The 19,106-nt window shown below is 38.9% G+C and overlaps 1 protein-coding gene across 5 annotated transcripts in view; it reads right to left on the bottom strand.

Moving 5' to 3' along the window:
• Positions 1-19,106, bottom strand: part of LOC137999757 (cyclic nucleotide-binding domain-containing protein 2-like) — a 65,419-nt gene that overhangs the window by 11,228 nt on the left and 35,085 nt on the right. For 3 of the 5 annotated variants that reach the window (XM_068845657.1, XM_068845658.1, XM_068845655.1), the window contains 7 exons: positions 17,881-18,014; positions 17,166-17,220; positions 16,964-17,061; positions 16,147-16,236; positions 14,140-14,187; positions 13,563-13,652; positions 12,331-12,815 (listed from right to left, as the gene is read on the bottom strand). In XM_068845657.1, the coding sequence (XP_068701758.1) occupies positions 12,702-12,815; positions 13,563-13,652; positions 14,140-14,187; positions 16,147-16,236; positions 16,964-17,061; positions 17,166-17,220; positions 17,881-18,014 (629 nt within the window). In that variant the 3' untranslated portion in view covers positions 12,331-12,701. Of the gene's footprint in view, positions 1-12,330; positions 12,816-13,562; positions 13,653-14,139; positions 14,188-16,146; positions 16,237-16,963; positions 17,062-17,165; positions 17,221-17,880; positions 18,015-19,106 lie in introns of those variants that run through there. The other 2 variants (XM_068845656.1, XR_011123001.1) reach the window with 2 other exon arrangements.

The following is a 19,106-nucleotide window of genomic DNA, read 5'->3' as shown; positions in this document are numbered from 1 at the left end:
TATTGTAATGACTGTACCTCATCGGGTGGAGTTAATTTGACCTCGGACCCCAGCTTCGTGTCCTCGTCGGTGATCATAAGCAGTTAAATTCATCAGCTATCGTGGAAATCGAAGCAGAAAATGCTCCTTTCCAGCCAAGTGCGTGGGGTTTTTTGACGACGAAACATTCTCGGAGGTTCGCAAATGATGTGGCTTTAGCTTTGCGTGAAAAAAACTTGGCTGGGATGGATTTTCGAGTCGCAAACCGCCTCTGAGCTGACAACGGTCGGAATCGTAGTGTGCAGCCTTGACTTCGTCTTAGAACATTGAAAACACTGAAAACACAGAATTCCCGAAACGGTGTGATAAGCTCCAAAAGGCACAAGAATACACCAGAGGTGAGTCATTTTTATTCACTTTCTTGAATGAAAGTTAAATTGAGCATTTTTTAGGCTTTATAATCGACGGTATTTGATTTCCCATACAAAGTCCTGAAAGTCTTATAACGCGTTTAAATTCTCAACGGCTGTCTGTAGTGACGCAAGCTTGGGCTGCCTATGATTAGACTCACTAGTTTCGCTCTCGAACGACATTTCTTGCATTTCGTTCATGCAAACGAGGCTAGTGAGTCTAATTAGCACATAAACAAAAGAATACGTTTTTGGCGGCCATTTATGCAATCGGTCTATTCCATGTTCACTTTGTAGTCTTTCATTTTAGCTTAATTATAATTCACTTGTTCATCGTTTCTACGGTCCAACGGCTCTCCTCAAAAACGAACATTTGATTTGACTTGTCCGGGTTAGCCTTGTGTGCTTTTTGTTTCTATTTAAGCTGAAAGAGCCGCAGATGAAGCCTCTGGTAATAAAAGGCTTAGAAATTCAGACGATTTTCAAGTTTTAATCCTGTACAATAACCTCACTTAGACAAAAACACTGTGTAGTCGTGAAGATGACGATCAACTCAGCTCTATTTTGCCTCCCCTTTCAGCTCCAGAAATGCTCTGAAGCGACGATTTTGGAAAACCTTCAGTCTGTTGGTGCTTTCAAGATTGTGATAATTCATAAGCCTGAACAAGAAAATTGTTAATTGCTTTTTAAATGCATTCATTTAGGAATAGACAAGAAAAGAAATGTTGACAAATAAATACTTAGTTGCATTTGATTGAATCGTCACTGGTAGAGTTCTGGCGTCGGTTGTTCCGCCCTGGTTGTTCAGACGATGGATACCGCTATCCGCAGGATAAATCAGTATCCAGTGTATAATAAGTAATAGCGAAACCAATTACGCTATCCAATGGATAGTGATTTATCCGGTGGATAGCGCTATCCATCGTTTGAACAACTGGGGTCTGATGTTGCTTTGTTATTTTCCAAAACAATTTCAGGGTGCCATTTAGATTTGCATATGAGGGTCTGTCTGAAAAGAATTTAAAAAGGCCACTCCGACGAATAAAGCGAAAAACTAATGGTCTTTACGGCCAAAAACAATTATAGATATTCTCAGCCTTCGCTGTGATGTTTGTTTGTCGCTCTTTTCTTAAGCAAGAACAACCGAAGATAGTACGGAACTGAGGTCATTTGAAAATACTGCTTCAGGTCATTGCGATCATTTCGCGTTCATTGCAAGTTTTCCAGGATGTAAATTGTGTACAAAATTCATGACAACGCCTTCCAAACTATTTTGTGGTTTTCCAGAGTCGCCATTTACACAAAATTGGGAGCTTTTTTGTTTACTTTTGTGCGCATTATTCAGCAAAAAATGGCCTTCTCATACTGTCTGCTTGAAACCTGCAGATATTTTCTCTGTTTTAGCCTTTAAAATGGTGTATTTTTTAAAAATTAGGCCTTGTTTTCTATAGGACCATTCAGTAATGGACTGCAGAATTTCTGTAGTAATCATCACAGAGTGTCTGCAGTACCGGTCAATAGTAAGCTGGAGAATTTCTCCGACACAAGTTAGTAATATCTGTAGAATGTCTGCAGTACCAGTCAGAAATGTGCTGCGGTACAAGTCAATATGCAGCATTAATTTGAAATTTATTTAGATGAAGGTAAGACCAATTCTGGCCAATATTCACGGAGCTGTTTTTTGTTTTGTTTTTGTTTTTTGGGGGGTTTTTTTGGGGGGTTTTTTTTTTTGCTCTTTTTGTCTAAATTCATAAAGTGTTTGCAATAACGAGATATTTATATCAAGACAAAAAATCATGAAGTCGAAATATGCATGTAAACCAAATTTTGGAAAACGACAAAATAGTTTGGAACGTTAACTGGGAAGGAATGGAACTGTTTCGCCCGATGTGAAGGAATCTGGAATCCGGAATCCAACAAATGTGAGGCTTTGGAATCCGCAATCCATTGAAATCCAGAATCCCCGAATTTTGATGAGCAGAATTCAATGGTTCAGTGGAACCGGGAATTTGGAATCCGGAATCCCTTACTCGGGATCCGGGATCCGGGATCCGAGACCCACGACTCGGGATTCCAAAAACGATTGGTTTAGATCTGGAATCTGAGGGCCACCTGAATTCCTTCACATAGTGCGAACTGTTCAAACGGCGCCATCATTTTTTCACGGCTCTCCTGATCAAATTTGATGTTATGTGGAGGACGTGAATGGGGCATCCAACGATAAAATTCGCCTTTCTGTCCCTAACTAAAAGCTTAAAAATAACGGTCCTCCACCCCCACCCCCCCCCCCCCCAAACTCATCAATATTAAAATAGGTTCACGAATGGCGTCATTGTTCTGAGGGAGAGGGAGCAATTATTCATGAACTAAGCAAGAAAACCAACCCAAGAGGGTGGGCGTCCCAAGGCTTTTGCCACTGATTGTAGTTAACCTTTCATTCCTGCGTAGCTCACTCGGATGAATCACCCTTACACTCATTGTCGCGTGCAACTGTGGATGGAGAAAGGGTCCTGTGAAACCGCTTAAGTACTTTTTGAATACTTACTGACCGGCTTTATCGATTTGCTATTGATTCGAGTAAAAATAGCCGGCAATGTTTTCTCGCACAGATTTTAACCTCGTTCACAGCTTCAGCGAGACTGATAAACTGTAAGATGCTACCTTCTTATCGTAAGTCTTAAGCGGTGAATCGGCAGTGTCGGTGGGTTATTTTTTTCTACAACTCATCATGATAACAAGTTACCTATCCGTGTAAAGCACTCTTCTCCTGTCACCTTCGTGAACTGGAATCACGGGTAGAACTTCTTTTCGTTTTTCATGGTCAGTTTTCGACCGAGTCAACTTTGCTGTCTTTTTTGATAAATGAGTCAGAACTCGACAGGAACCCTAAAGACAACATTAGACTGGATTGCTTAATTGCACATTTCTTAGGCATTTAAAGGGAATTTATGCCAACCCTTAAGAAGAGCATTATATCTATGCGTTATTAATTAAAAGCGTCAGCGTTTTAACCGTTTCAAAGTATGATCTCATATCTGTTGGCATGACCTAAATTGACTTGAAAATCGTTTGTATACAAAGCAACACAGAAAAAGCGTACAGACTTCGCATGACTTTGGATATCTTTACTACCTTTTGATATTTTTATGTACAACCTGAGCGGCCTCCAAGCACTTTAAGGGACTTCCTGCCGGGCTGTTCCTTCTAAGTTCGAGCGAAATTCTCAAAATGTTCATGATTACGACTGAAATAGAAACCGAGAAATCTTGATTGATCAAGACTATCACAGAATGGTTTTTCGGAAAATCTGTGTCTCAGATAATTAATTTGTCAAAATGTTGCTGCACTTTGGCACGGTCATTCGATTAGCTAAAAATTTCAACGACACTTTCATGCTTGCCAAAACCCTGCTGGCAGTTATGGAAGTTCAAACTTTCATACGTTCGGTCGGAATTTACGACAGGTGCATTGCAAAAGCGATACACTTATGCAAGTAATTTAGTTGCCAATGTGTGTGTGTTTTTTTCGTTTGTGGCTAAATTATCAAAGACCCAGCGAATATCAAGAACTTGACCAAGGGAATACTCTAGAAGACGAAAGATTCTCACGTTTTCATGTGACGTCAAAAAACTAAAAAATAAGGAATTATCAGTCCTTTTGAGATTTTAGTTTAGTTAGTTATTAGAACAGCTGAAGGCTTGTCTTTTCACAAATTTTTAGTTTGATAGGGTTTTTCGTCTTGTGATAAAGCAAGATTGAATTTCTAAGACCTTCTAAGCTTTTGCGTGACACGATATTAAAACTATCACGTAGGTTAAAAAAGTGACTTATCCGCTTAGATCAGTCCTTGTATACTCAAATAGATGTTTATGAGCCCTCAGAAGACGACTACCGGCTTTTTATAGCAAAACTCGATGACATATGTTTTTGTCAGCTTCCGGCCGCCATATTTGTGCCCCTGAGAGGGACACAGACATAGCGTCTCCATACAAAGCCTTATAAATTTGAGTAAAACATTTCTTCGAATATCTCCCGCACAAAACATCTTCTTTTATCTCTTTGATTCTTGACTTTATTTGTTGAATGGTTTTGATGATGGTGTGACGGTGAAAACCGGCAATACGTAGTTTACAAAAATCACTTAAAACAGGCGGAAAAGAAAATAGAATTTTCCTGCTTTCACGGCCCTAGTGAGGACCTTCGCAGACGTTGGTTTATACAAGGAAACTCCGCCAATTTAATAATATAAATTCCCTAAAACAATTTTTTAAGTAAGCTTTTATCAGAAGAAATAGAATCATTATCTGATATCTTATAGCTACTGAATATCCGCCTTCCGTGAATAGGCTTCGAGTTTTATTGTTGAGCTTTCAAGAGCCTTTTTTGTTTCTATTTCCTGTTTTCCCTATTGGAAACATTTTAGAAAATTAGAACCGCAGGCGTTTTCTAAACGAAATCAGATATTGAATATTGTAATTGAATTGAAGTCCTTCACGTCTTAAACATCCATGCTTTAAGGGCAGAATTTCTCTTGTTTATGTGTGAGTTGATTATTTTAAGAGCAGAACTTAACGCTTAACGTCCCGGAAGTGATTACAAATCACCATTTATCCTTGCCGACACCCAAGAGGAATAAACAATACTATTTAAAGATATCCTTCGATGTCCTCTCTGCCAAACGACGTTACACTGCTTTTTTGAGGCATACATCCGTTTTCGCCCGCTTTTGGGACGATGCCCACCATGACCACACATAACCATTTAGTCTTACACATGGTAAAAGCAACCCGAGTATTACAAAAATAAAAACGAAAAAATGCTTTTAAATCCTTTTTAATGTAAATGACAGACTTAAAGACCGAACTAAGCAATGATGATTTAGATATCGAAAATATATGACAGCCGCGGAACTTGAAAAAGCGCACCAGTTTTTTTCAAGTTTGTATAGCGCAACTGCACATGCGCGTAATCCGTGATACTGCTCCTTTAAGCAGTTGACACTTCGATGCGCCAGTGTAATTTATGTGTCCAGACAATTTCGCTGTTTTTTTATTTTTTTCGGAAAAGAACCAGAGAGCACCCAGAATTTTGCAATAAAGAAGTTTTGATCTACTAAGTTAAATTTGGCAAAAGGAACATTTCGTGCAGGGGCTAAATTTAGTCTTCACGGTTAAGTGGGTAATATAAACTGATAATGCCCGCAGCTGTGAATCGCACAACAATCCACTTAGCACGCGTTAACGGCCTGAACGAGACTAGTCGCATTAAATCCTTAACTAACTATGATAATGAATGAAATAAACAATGAAAGTATATTTCGCATTTCCATATCACTTACAAACAGCTTTTGAAAACAAGAGTTTTAAGGGATATAACGGTGAGAGGAAATACACTAAACAAGTGATTTTCATTTCGAGAACCAATTATTATAAATATATTAATAAATATTATAAATATTATGAATAATTATTACTTTTGAACTCACTCAAGCGTGAGTTTCATCTGCCCACAATTTCATCTCCCACATCTAAGCAAAGTTATGCCGACCCAGACGGAGCTTGGAAATGCTATCAAAGATGTGCAATTCCAACATGTTCACTCAGGCGTCGTTACTTTTTATTTTTGCCTTGTTCATATCTCTGATCAGTGGTGGTAAGTTTGTAAAGCGTTTTTTTCACTTTTCTAAGCATCCACAACAACTTTGTCGACAAAACTCCCAACGTTATGGATGGCGTATTTAGAAACCGAACGAACTCAACTTGGAATGCAAGAATGCCAACAACAGATGACACTGAAATTTCGTAAAGTTACGCCAATTCACCAGGAGAATTTTGAGATCTCTCTAATTACATGTAATGATTTTAAAAAAAACTTATTTTGAATGTGCTGAAGCACTGAGAAATTTATATTTCCTTCCGCAAGAGTGATTTTGTCTACGCAATTTCTTCAGCAGGGACAGAAATTCTGGGGATGGCGATCGTGTTGGAAATCGCTTTCACTGCTTTTTGTTCTTCAGTGTGCTTTGTTGCAATGTGGATTGCTTTGCCCTACGGGATAAGGATCTTCCAAAATGTGATGAAGCCTCAGCCAACAGTTATCCTAATATTTATCGTAGCAGAACGCCAAAGCACGAGTTTTCCAGGTGTTCCCGAAGCAAACCGCCGGCCTGCACAAGAAAACGACGAACCAATAAATCTCTGGATGGATCAAGAAAATTTTGGTGAGTTAGTTTTACAATTTGCCATCTTGCTGGTCCAACAGAATCTTCTTTAAATCGTTTTTTCAAAGCAAATTTACGCAAAGTATGGCCGGAGCCTCCAAGGTAGAGCTTGCAAACTTAGCGAGATGCTGCAACACAATAAGCTCATTTTATAAAATGGCTGGTACTTCAATAAAATTGAAACAAATATTACAAAATATTTTCTCACTTAACAATATGAACAAGTTAAAAACGTTTAAAAATGGTTACAGCCCTAAAATCTGCAAGAAATACACTTTTACAAGTTTTTAACTTGTTTATATTCTAAGTGAGAAACAATTTCAGTATATTTGTTTCAATTTTATTTAAGTATTAGTCATTTTGTTACGTTTTCGAGCAGTTTATTGTGTTTGTTAGCATAAGTGCGTAACCTCCGATTATTGAAAAAAATTGTCTGTCTTTGTTGTCTGACCCGTGTATCCGTGTTCGTTATTTATTTAATGATTTGTATGCAAAAAGTTTAAAGTTTTCACGCATCTCGGTCATTAGGTTCGGGTGTCGTTAATTAAATTTGCGGTCATTTTATTAAGTTTGCTTGTGCTAGTGCTCTATTAAGTTAGTCTGCAACCTATTACATTTTGTGTCCATACCGGTCACGATAATAATCACACCGGTCTACCATATAATATGTTTTGATCGCCTTCTTCCTAATTCCCGTTGGGGATTCAAGTCAATTCAAATTTTGTACAAAGAGTACCTGACCACCAAAAAGTCTTTTATCGATAAATCATTTATCGATTTTTGAAGTTCAAAAATGATTCATACTCTGGCTTTTGAGAAAAATAGAAAGCACACCGCGCTTACAAACACTGAAAACAGCTGTTTTGTCCGAAAGAAGAGTAAGAACGTTCGCGACAATGCCGAAAGGTAGAGATATTCAATAAAATAAATTCAACTAGTATTGAACGCCTAGAATCGAAGATGCCACGACCGCCGAGTAAGACCTACAGTGGCGAGCTGTTTGGATGAAAGGGTTTTTGAAGTGGCAGTATGCGCAGGCTCAGGTTGAAGCTCTCTCCCGTCGCAGTCACGCTACCAAAACAAGTCCAAAAACAAAAGGGTTTATTAGCTGGAACGATGGTTCTGCACGTGCGTCACGATTTTTGGTACATTTCTCGGACTTTCTTTGCAAAACATGACATAAAATAAGTGTGATAAAAGTCGTCAGAATCATGCCTTTATGTAAATCCTAACCCTTTGTTACTAATTCATGGCCTTGATCATTTGACTGAATTTTAAAACTCACTAAATGTCAGTAACATAGCATGAGCATGCATATCTAGGTGACGTTTTCGATAGCATTGCCGTCATGTTTTCACTGATTCAAACTGACAGTTTATCATAATGCCTTTCGGCATTGTCGCGTACCCTTTTTGCTTCTTTTGGACAACCTTTCTCGAAACAGCTGTAAACTGTTTCAACCGACCGCACGATTAAGTGAGATAGTTTTGAAATTCCAGCAAAAAGGAATCTCCACATTAGCGTACTCCGTGTTTCATGCTTCCGTAAGTGAGATAATCAGTGTAATTCCACGTTTACCTTTGGTAAAGGTAAAGTCACGGCTTACGAGCAAGGAGACCCATCAGGCCGGCGGTTATCTCCGGTTTCCTTAGCATGAAGCTACTAGGAGTATTTATACTTCCCCCTGGATGGGATGCTAATCCATCGCAGGGCTACCCCCAGCATTTCGCCGGTACCCATTTATACACCTGGGTGGAGAAAGGCACCGTGAGAGTAAAGTGTCTTGCCCAAGACCACAACATAATGTCCCCGGTCAGAACCCGAACCCGGACTACTCGATCCGGAGTCGAGCACTCTAACCATGAGGCCACTGTGCCTCCCCCGACGTTCACCTAGTAGCCTTTCATTTTAGATTAGACATTGTAATTGAACGGTTCACTGTCTGAGGATGAATGTATCCCATCGCAGTCTTGTGTGCGTTTTCGTTCTATTTAAGCTGAAAGAGCCCAAGATTAAGCCTCTTTTTATAATTTGAGCAACCTGACGGTAATGAAAAGCTTAGAAATATTTAGACGATTTTCAAGTTTCAATCCCGTACGATAAACTCAGCCAGACAGAAATACGGTATAATGACCAGATGAAGGTGATGATCAACTCAGTTCTATTTTGCCTTCTCTTGCAGTTCCACAAATGCTCTGAAGACGATTTTAGAATAACAGCTAATAACCTTCAGTCCGTGGGTGGTTTCAAAATTGTAAAAATCATGTGAAGCGACTTTAGTCAATTCATAAGTAAGGAGAACATTGTTAATTGCCTATTAGTCAGCATTCATTTAAGGATAAACAAGAAACGAAATGTTGACAAATACATACTTAGTTGCATTTGATCGAATTGTCCATAACAGAGTTCTGATTGTCACGTTATTTTATTAAAACACAACTGATTTCAAGTTTCCATTTAAATTTTCATATCAGGGTCTGTCTCAAGGGAACTAAATCTCGGAAACTGGTTGAATAGGCAATTAGATCTCATAGGGTGAGAGTTTTTGCCATATGTGTGAGCGTTTTGGCTACATAGGGATAGACACGCAACCTTAGAGCCTTAGAGCGTCTTCACTCACATCCACCGGCAGCCATATTGGCTTTCTGAAACAAAAGAAAGTATTTGTTCAATTCCCGGAAGATTAGTTTGTTACACCATCATGGCCGCCATTTCTTTGTTTTGGAATACCAACATGGCCGCCGTGACGTCATGTGAAAACGTTCTATTGATTATTCGACCGGGAATATAATCTTCACCACGACAATTTGAGACTGTGTTGGAAGTCATCACTGGAGGCAGATTTCCAATATAAAAGGGCCGCCCCGGAACTAATGGTTCTGCCATTTATAGATTGGTATAGGCGGACTGCCTGACGGGAACTAAGAAAGACCGCCCGACGTGGAAAACTAATGGTATATTTAAAGGCCAAAACATATTATAGATATGCTCACTCTACTGGCACAAGCCTTCTTCATTTGATATATCCTCTTTTTTTTTTAAATATGTAAGAACGTATAATTTTGGAGCTTAGGCTAAACGATGTTATATATTTATGCGATGGGAGGCTGAAAACGTTCTTAAGATGTTCTTAAACTATTCCGATCTACAATCAGTGGCAAAAGTAGTTTGTACTCTTACGCATTAATGGGTCTGAAAACAAGTCTCGAACATCATAAACTAAGCAGCTTCAAAATGCCACCGGAGTCTTCCCAGGGGGGTAAGGGTTAACCCCCCTAGCCCTAACTCACTTACCACAACGGAACTTCCACTTTCAAAAGTTTTGAAAACACGGAGTTGGGCGGAAAGATGTTGTTGTTTATTCAAATTTGATTTGAGTAATCTCCTAAAATAAGGATAGTTTGGAGAATTTCCTTACGTGACAGCTAAACTTAAGGTCACGGAAAGCTAGAGAAGATCATGGAATTTGAAGTGCTTAAAAGAGTTCGAACCCTGGAAATGAGTAAGAAAACCAACTTAAATGGGTAAGCGTCCGGCCAAGACTTTATTGCCACTAATTGATGGTAATTAAACTTTAATTTCAGCGCAGATGAATTACGCTTAAACTACTCTGTAACATGCAACTGTGGATCGACCGTTTTTAATACTGGGTTACTTTTCCACTGTAATTCAACATGATAACAATTTACCTACCCGTGTAATGCACTCTTCTCTTGTCACCATCGTCAACGCGAATCACAGGTGGAACTGCTTTTAGTTAGCCTCGCGGTCAGTTTTGCGACCCGCGTCAACTTTGCTGTCTTTTTTTGATAAATGAGTCAAATCTCGACAGAAACCCTAAATATTAAAAGTCAAACCGTAGATTGCTAAATTGCCTATTTCTTAGGTGTATAAAAGGAATTTATGCCATCCCATTTTTGTCTTCCCCAACTTCAATCAATTCGGCGAAAACGATGATAACGCACTCACCAGCTTCACAGTCATCACTTTTGAAACTGACAACCCTTTTACAAGAGGCAAGAGAAGTCAAGAGGGGCTTCGTATTGCCTGGCTTACTCCTTTGCGATCAACGCGAATAATTGTTTAATACTGGCTTTGAGAAAACGTAATGGTAGATGTAACAATGTGGCACGGAAAAGCTGTCCGTGGCTTGGAATATGCTGGCAAAAGACATGAGCACGTTCCTGGAATCGTTCAGAAGTCTCATGAGATTATTAATTATTCTTTGGGGTCATGACATACAAACGGATCGCCAGATTGAACGCAACAGGCCTGACCTGGTTTTGTTTGACAAATAACTGCACGGCGGCTTGCCAAATTGCTAGAGAACTTAAACGAGGATGACAACGACGGCTACGAGGACATTGACGACAATGCAATGGATTTGATGAACAAAAAGAGAAAGCGTTTGAACGCCCCGCACGTCCACGTGCGTTTTATTATAATTTGATACATTTCTGACACATTGTCGTCCTGGCAAAAAATTTGAGGTTATATAGAGGAAAGTTCGCAGGCATGCTGAAAGACTTGGAATAACCACGAAAATATTTCAATAACGCGAAATAGCTTTTTTACATAACGTTTTCACAGCCGTCTTCGTCCTTAAGATCTACAACGGCGACGTTGACGGAACTGTCATCTCCAAATTTGCACTCTCGCATGTCTTTCGCGATTATTCCAATTCGTTCACGTGGGTTTGCATTCCGGCGTACGCTCACGTTGCCGTCAAAACCTCAAACTGGGTGACTTCACATAATTAGGGAGTTTAATTTAAAAATATCTTTTGCTTACTTTAAAGACCTTTCAAAATGATAAAGAATCGGAATATCTTCTCTCTTTCCAGAGATATTCAATTTTTTGTTCAAAAACGATGACGCCACAAACTGTACACGTGACTGTAAATCACAAAATTGAGAAAACCTCCGAAAATATTGGATGGATGTTGTTTAAACTTGGCTGGGGTAATCTACATCAAGTAAGGCAGAAAATGATACCCTCTATGCTGTTGCCATGGAAACTATTTTTGCTGATGGGTCCGACTATTTAACGCAGGATTGATTGTGTCGTTTATTGCCGTAGTAAGACATGTTCACTCTTGGTAAGCTTATACAGAGATGGAAAGTATTATAGGCAGCACATGCGTTTCAAGTCTGACCATCTGCCTGTACTTATCTGTTCAAAACCCGAGATGTAGGGTTCATTGCAGAGAGGGACTAAAAACGAGAATGTTGCCATAGCAACATCTTAAATGGGGTCAATTTGTGCCCTATCTGATGTAGGTAACATTACTAGTGCCAAGTTTGAACAACATCCGTCCAATATTTACTGATGATATTCTCAATTTTGGGATTTATTACAGGCATCTGTAAAGTTTTTGACGTCATCAATTTTTGAACAAAAACTTGAATATCTCGAAAACGATATTTCCAAAATAGAAAACACCATTCTTCATCATTTCTAAAAGGTCTTTAAAATAAGCAAAAGATATTTTTTACTTCACAGGCACTTTAAGAAATCACGATGGCTACGGCGACGACAATGCCAGAAGACAATGATATCATTGGTTAAAATAGGAGAAGTACTCGTGCGTCATGCATTTTAGCACATAATTGCAGTATTGTGGATAACAATGACGTGAAATCACCAAATTTGAGGTTCTCCGTCCTTTGAGAGCCATGATAAACCTCGGCTAAAAAAAATGGCCATTCTCGCTTTCTATTAAACACAACTGATCATGAGTGCGTGGACTTTTTTAATCTTTGAATTAATTGCTTTTAGACAATCGTTGTCAGTTCTAAGAGCTGAAATTTGTCAATTTGAAAATAGCTCTTCCTTATATACATATGAAAATGGACGTCCGCCTTTAATTTAATTTTGAAATAAATAATTTACAATCGTCACTAATTCGAGTTCGAAGTTCCATTAAGAAAAAGGTATCCACTCCTTCTCAAAGAATGTACGATTCTAATAAATAATCTAGAGAAAATTCATCTAAAACATTGTACAAAATAAGTCGAAAATAAAGTCTTCATATTTTTTTAAATCGCCAACGTAAGGCTTGAACTAACTGCAGATTCTTCTGTGACCGTATGTCATAAATGAAGGGTATCTAAGAGAGTGTTTATAGTTTGTGTTTTAAAGGAGTCCCAGTTCGCTTGATCTTGCATCTTCTGTTCCAGTTTAGCCTGACTTGGGTACGGAGGAATCTAAGAAAAGATTGACTACACTATTAGAAGTCTTCTGTTAAAGCCAAGAGTTCGCGATTAAAACTGAACTAACAGGAAGTCGTACGCTTCCCTCTAATCCGTCATTTCGTTGAATGAATAAGGGTGCGTTCGATTGACCCAATTCCGGAATAAGAATACGTGGAGTGATTATTTAATACAGTACGTCTCGCGTTTTGAAGCAACAAGAATAATAAAGACATGTTTAAAATAACATTTAGCAAGTGTTTGACAAATTTAATGTAAATCTCCGTAAAAAGGAAGGATTTATAACTTCTATTCCCTGTATGCCTATTCCGGAATACGGTCAATAGAACGCACAGGCTAAACAGACAACCGGATTAGGTAGTTGGATCTCAAGTAAGGAACGGGGAGCAGTCGGTTAAAATTTTCCCAAAGCTGTAGCGCGACTTGCTCTGTAGAAGAAATAGTCCGCGACAGCACCGTTCGCAGGGGGAAGAATAGACGGGGCATTTTTTACCAGCCTCAAATTCTCTGGCACGAAGTCCTCTGCGACGAAGGCGTTTTCAGCTAAGCGAGCGTGAAAGCCGTCGACGTTGATCACGTCACTTCACAGACGATATTTTGAAGCACAAGCATAACGCCCGTTTCTTGGTTTTGGTTTCGGCTCCTTCGCAGCCGTTTTTGCGATGTCACGCAAAAAAACGGCCGCGAAGGAGATTATTTCGGCGGCGACATCATGTGAAATAATTCTGTACATGGACTAACCTGATTTCGAAGTTTTCGTAACATGGCCTCGTTTGCGTGCTGAAGAAACCAACTCTTCTTGATCAGCACACACTCGGCGCCATTGCTTACCTGAAAAAGCACAACCAAATTATTTTGTTAATTATTCTGAGCAACTGCGTATTTTGTCAACTAAATTTCAATCTCACAGTAGAAATGCTTTTGCTTTTTCTTTGTCTTAAAATGCGAGGTTAAACTGGCAGTGTGCGCGGACTGAATTCACTGAATTTTAACTTTCCGTTTTTTTTAATTGTGAAGGATACTACAAGCTATATTGTCGCAAAGGCCCGTTTCAAAGGTCGAACTTTACATGTACCGAATCTAATGCAAATAAGCGAAGGCAATAGATTTTTCTCATTTTCCTTAGATTCGGCACATGTAAAGTTCGACGTTTCAGAATCGGGTCAAAAAGCCCGACATACTTATGTTTCGTCCCTATCAAGAGAGTAGTTGGAGATTTCGACACAGCCTCATGACCAAATATTGCGTTTTCACAAAAAAAAATGGCGATTAAGGCTCTCTAAACATAAGCCTACTTCCTTATGCAAGTTTTACATACCAAATGACATTTTACAGCAGGATTGTCAAAAAGTATCGTTGATAGACCCTGGAAAGAGAAAAGGAAACAAGCAAATGTACATAAGCGCCAGAGATTGAAAAATGTCGTTGTAAACTTGCTCTTATTAATACTGTTAATTTCCCGATGCGGAAAATACCATAATACTCTTTATTTTGCCCTTAAAATTTGGGGTCGTGTTGTACCTCATTTACTGGGCTTCAGGATTGGCCAAAAGAACGATAGAACGAACAAAGATAACAAATGGATTTGGCACAGAAAACAATAGGAAGTTCACTATACAGCCAATGAAATATAGTGTTTAACAAAAGGTACGTCCCTACCCAAATTTTGAATAAGCATTGTTCTTGTTTCTCTTGGGACTTACAATGGTCCCAAGAAATTTCAAAAACAATGCTTATTCAAAATTTGGGTTAACAAACAAGGAGTATTATGGTATTTTCCACTTCGGTCAATAGGCCTAATTCACGATAGCCGCCATGTTGGTTTTCAAATTGTCATGCAAATTAGCCATGTGTTATGCTGGGGGGCAAACATTGAAAAAAAGGCAAATTGCGGAAAATCTGCTCGTCGATAAAAGTAACTTTTATAATAATTTTATATCTTTTGATTGCCTTTGACATTTTGACTTTCTACTTTGTTATCTGCTCATTTTTCACTAAAAAAAACATCGAAGTAACTTGTGTAATCATTCTATTTTACTACTTAGGTGATAAACATTCAGTGAATGTGAAACAAATCATCTTTGTGGCTAAGATGTTCGTTATAACCTCTCGAACGTGTGTTGTTTGCCCCCACACAAGTGTGTAGCTAATTTGCATGATAATAGCAGATCCAACATGGCGGACAACGTGAATAAGGTCTATTGAGATAGATCCTCTTATCTTCACCGATCTATGTGGGTCCAGCAAACGAAAAAAGCTAGGATCAATGAAAGTTTCTTTTTAAAGCTGTCTAAATTAATATAACCTGGTAACAATCCACGGAACTAGGAGTACGTAAACGAATCATTACCTAACTCTTACTAACCGAGTTTGAGGTGCGGGCCGTTTTTTCTCCGTTGATTTATTGCCCGAGCGAGAAGCGCAAATCAACAGGTGAAAACGAGGATCTGTAACTTACAGCACGAGCCGGGAAAACGAGGTTAAACACAAAGACACGCTATAAAAGGGGTCGCTTCACGCACTGCTTTTGTTCGAATTCATTCAAGCACAACTTATTAATTATCCAAGATGGTGATCAACAAACAGCAACACAGAGGTGGAAGCCTCTAAGATATTTTATTAGCGCGAGAAAAAAGGACTGGTGATTAAAAAAAGAACGACAGATAACATTTTATGGCATATATTACGGACACATCGACATAAGGAGCTTTTTTATTGCACAAATTATCACAGAGCTCGGTTGCGTTAACGTTTGATTGATACATCATTTGCATGTGCCTGAGGCACCGCGCCTTCTATAGTGCGTTTTCGTGCTTCATAAGATATTTATTATATCTCTTGAGGTAACAAGGCGCGCGGGAAAGGAAACTATTTGAAGGCCATCGGATCGTTCAACTGCCACAAATGATTGGCATTTGTAAAAATCTTAAAAAGACATCAATCCTATTGGCTTTGTGGTTGATTGTTTCACATAAAGAATATGAAAAACTTACTAGAAAATGTCGCACCAAAATTTCAAATTTAGAGGGCCGTACTGAAGAATATGGTCGGCTAAATTAGGCAATCATAGAGCGCGTACTATCTGGGAGACATTATCATGATCATGAAGTGTATTAGCCTCGCGTAGCATAGCAACTAGGGAGAAGTCTAGTATAAATTACCGAACTAAAGCGTTCTCCTCCCACAAAAGGTAATATGAACAAACGCAACAAACAGGACGGGAATGCGACCCTTTCACTAGTTAAGAGCAACCCTACGAAAGTGGCAAGTAAAACTAAGGTTGAGAGAGTTCTTTGTTCTCTTTGAGTGCATCGTACAAACTTACAAACTGATCTTTAGGTTTGAGTAACTCTATCTGCACAACAACTTGCTCTGCTTTCTGATCTGGATCAGAGGTCCCATTTTCGTTTTCGTTCTGAAAACACAAGGATAAAGCAATGATGACTTCAAATGGAGCCCGTAATTCATTATGGTCGAGTTATAGTCTGGGGGAGCAGAGGAGCATTCTGTCTGCGCGTGCGCTAATTTGAGATCTCTCAGTGAGCGTATCCGCTGGCCCGCCATAAGCAACAACCAAAATAATGGCGGCCAATGGCGGTCTCCGTGGCGAAAAGTTTCAAGTTCGTGTCGTTATCTGTGTCGTTTATCTTCCTTGTCTTACGTGAAGACGGTGTCAAAATATCGAGAGACGGTTGGGCTGTTTATGGCAAAAAGTCACAGCAAAGTATTTTCGAATAATAAGGGGAAACCATAATTTATAAAGTTGTTTTGGAGTGGAACACAAGGATACAGGATACAGCAATGATGGCCTCAAATGGAGCCCGCAATTCATTATGGTCGGGTTATGGTCTGGGGGTCGTTTCTCAAAAATCCCGAAACTTCTCAGACGAATTTCGGGTGATGTAAAACGCCTTGTATCTTCAAAAGGACGACGTTTCAAGTCATGCAACTTTACAATTGTTTTGTTTTCTCTGGGCCCGAAAAGCTTCCGGGACTTTTGCGCAACATGAGGCGCCTGACCCGATTTCATTCGCACTTTCCGATCGACCCACCGACCGACCGATGGACAGATTAATTAATTGGCTGACTCATTGAACGAAATGACTACATCAGTAATATTCACTACCGTCTACGTGACTTACTGGATCCAATTTCTTGCGGATTGTGTTGGCATGGCTGATTCCCTTGATGTGTAATCTTTTTAGCTTTCCCTGATCTCGATCCCGTTCCTTTTCGTTGGCTGCGAAACAAATGAAAACCAAGACAACGTCCAATTTGTTGCTGTTATTCCAATACGCGCCAGCATGCCGCAAAATCAAGCCTTCTCCAAAGCCACACACTTACCCTCTTGAGGAACAGTGGTAATTAGTGTTGCCAAGGCGACGCTCTTGGCTGTTTTCTGTGGTCAAAAGACAAATAAATGCATTTTCAATCACTGAATTGTGATTTGATTGAAATTGTGTTCACTAGAATATCGTGAAGAGCAAAGCAATACTCTTACATTTACAATTGTATAACGAACAAGAGAAAATTGAAACTTTCTGGGTACGCCTTGTTGGCAAGTGCGCCACTGAAAGAAACTGTATACTAGAGTAAAGGGTTATATAACTTAAAATTCTCCCTGGTTTTCGTTGGCTTTCACGCCTTCAACGGTCGTAGTATGTTAGAACTTGAAAGATAAATACTAAAAAACAAGACTGAAATTGAACGCAAGTGTTTTTTTTCGGAATATCTCACCTGACCTTTATTTTGACAATGGAAAACTTTACTTGCGGCAGATTTGGTTTCGACTTAGCAATACGCTAGTACGCTATGATACAAAAGAGACTTGAAAAAAAAAGAAGTAAATTCAGATAAGGATAAAACTGAATTGAAGGAAGAAAAGGAGAAGTTAGATAATAAGATGAAAATATTGGAAGAAAAAATAGAAAGATTTTTACGAAAAACTGAAGCATTTGGGAAAAGGGAGAAAAAGCTAGATACTAGAAAAATAAGAGAAACGAAGCCCTTTGTATACAATCTACATAAATTTGAAAGGAAGAATTTAACTTGTAATTACCTTAAATTTTTCTGGTTCTACCATTAATGCAGGTAGTGATAAGTCGCTAATTTGCTTTGAAGTTAGCGATGGTTCCGTTTTGGGTCTTTTAAAGTCCGGAGACCACGGGGAAGCTCTAACGCGATCACTGGAAGCTGTAACAATACAATGAACAAAGTAAAAGTCACGATACACAAACAGCGGTGATAAGTTGACGTCAGATACAAACGCATTCCTTGAAATTATCTTTTACTTGATACATATTTCCTCAGAAGCAGAAGCATACGAACAGTTAACTGGACCTTTGAGGCGAGAGAAATCATCTTTTCTCAGAGAAAGTTCACCCCAAATCAAGTTGTCGATCTCAAAATAGCTGGGGCGGGAAATCCATTCTTTCGGGTAATTCCTACAGACCTTCAGTGAGTTTCATGATCACGAGATAAGTTTCAACGTCTTTATTTACTGCTCTCAATTGATATTTTACTTTGCGGATTTCACATTTTGTCTGATCTAGTACGACAAAAAGTGTTGACCTTTATAGGCAGCATCGCATTTTGGCGCACAGTTTTCAATACATGCCATAAGTCAGTTATAATGGTAACTAAGAGTAAAACGAGCGATATCAAAGAATGGCTGCGGCATTCAATCATTTATCAAATCATTATTATGGTTCCATGCCATTATAAGCGAGTTTAAGCAAAGACGACAGCTGGGCTTTAGATTTCGTTTTCGTTGCTATGGCAGCGACACGAGAACTTTAATTTACGATCCACAATTCGATGCCCCCTGGGAGTTTTATTTCAGCAGGGTTTCTTTTTTCCCCTTTATCTTTTTTTTCTTTCTAGTTTTGGGTCTGATTGAAAGACAATCACGCGCAATAAATCCTTCAAAGTATCAAGTTGTCACATCGCCATATTTTGCTTACTAAGCGGAATAATCGATCTGTTGACGTTTCATTCACTCGATTAATTTAGTGTTCCTCTTTCTTCCGATCTCAAGAATGTAAACAGCATTTCAATGCCAAGGCATTTGAAAGCCTTACGAGGAAAAATAAATACGTCCGGTACTTACATTGTCAGCTATCGAGACCCCTGTATAATTTGTCAGGAATAATTTGTTTTTCTTTTTTTTTTTCGGAAAAGAAACGGAGAGAATCTAGAAGTTTTCAATGATTAAGTTCTCATCCATTAATTAATTATAAGTTAAAATCGGACAAAATGAACATACTTTGCAGAAGCTAAATATAG

This window comes from Montipora foliosa, chromosome 4 (genome assembly GCF_036669935.1).
Source record: "Montipora foliosa isolate CH-2021 chromosome 4, ASM3666993v2, whole genome shotgun sequence".
NCBI lineage: Eukaryota > Metazoa > Cnidaria > Anthozoa > Scleractinia > Acroporidae > Montipora > Montipora foliosa.
Note: the sequence above shows the minus strand (reverse complement) of the source record. Positions and strands in the feature narration are given on the sequence as shown.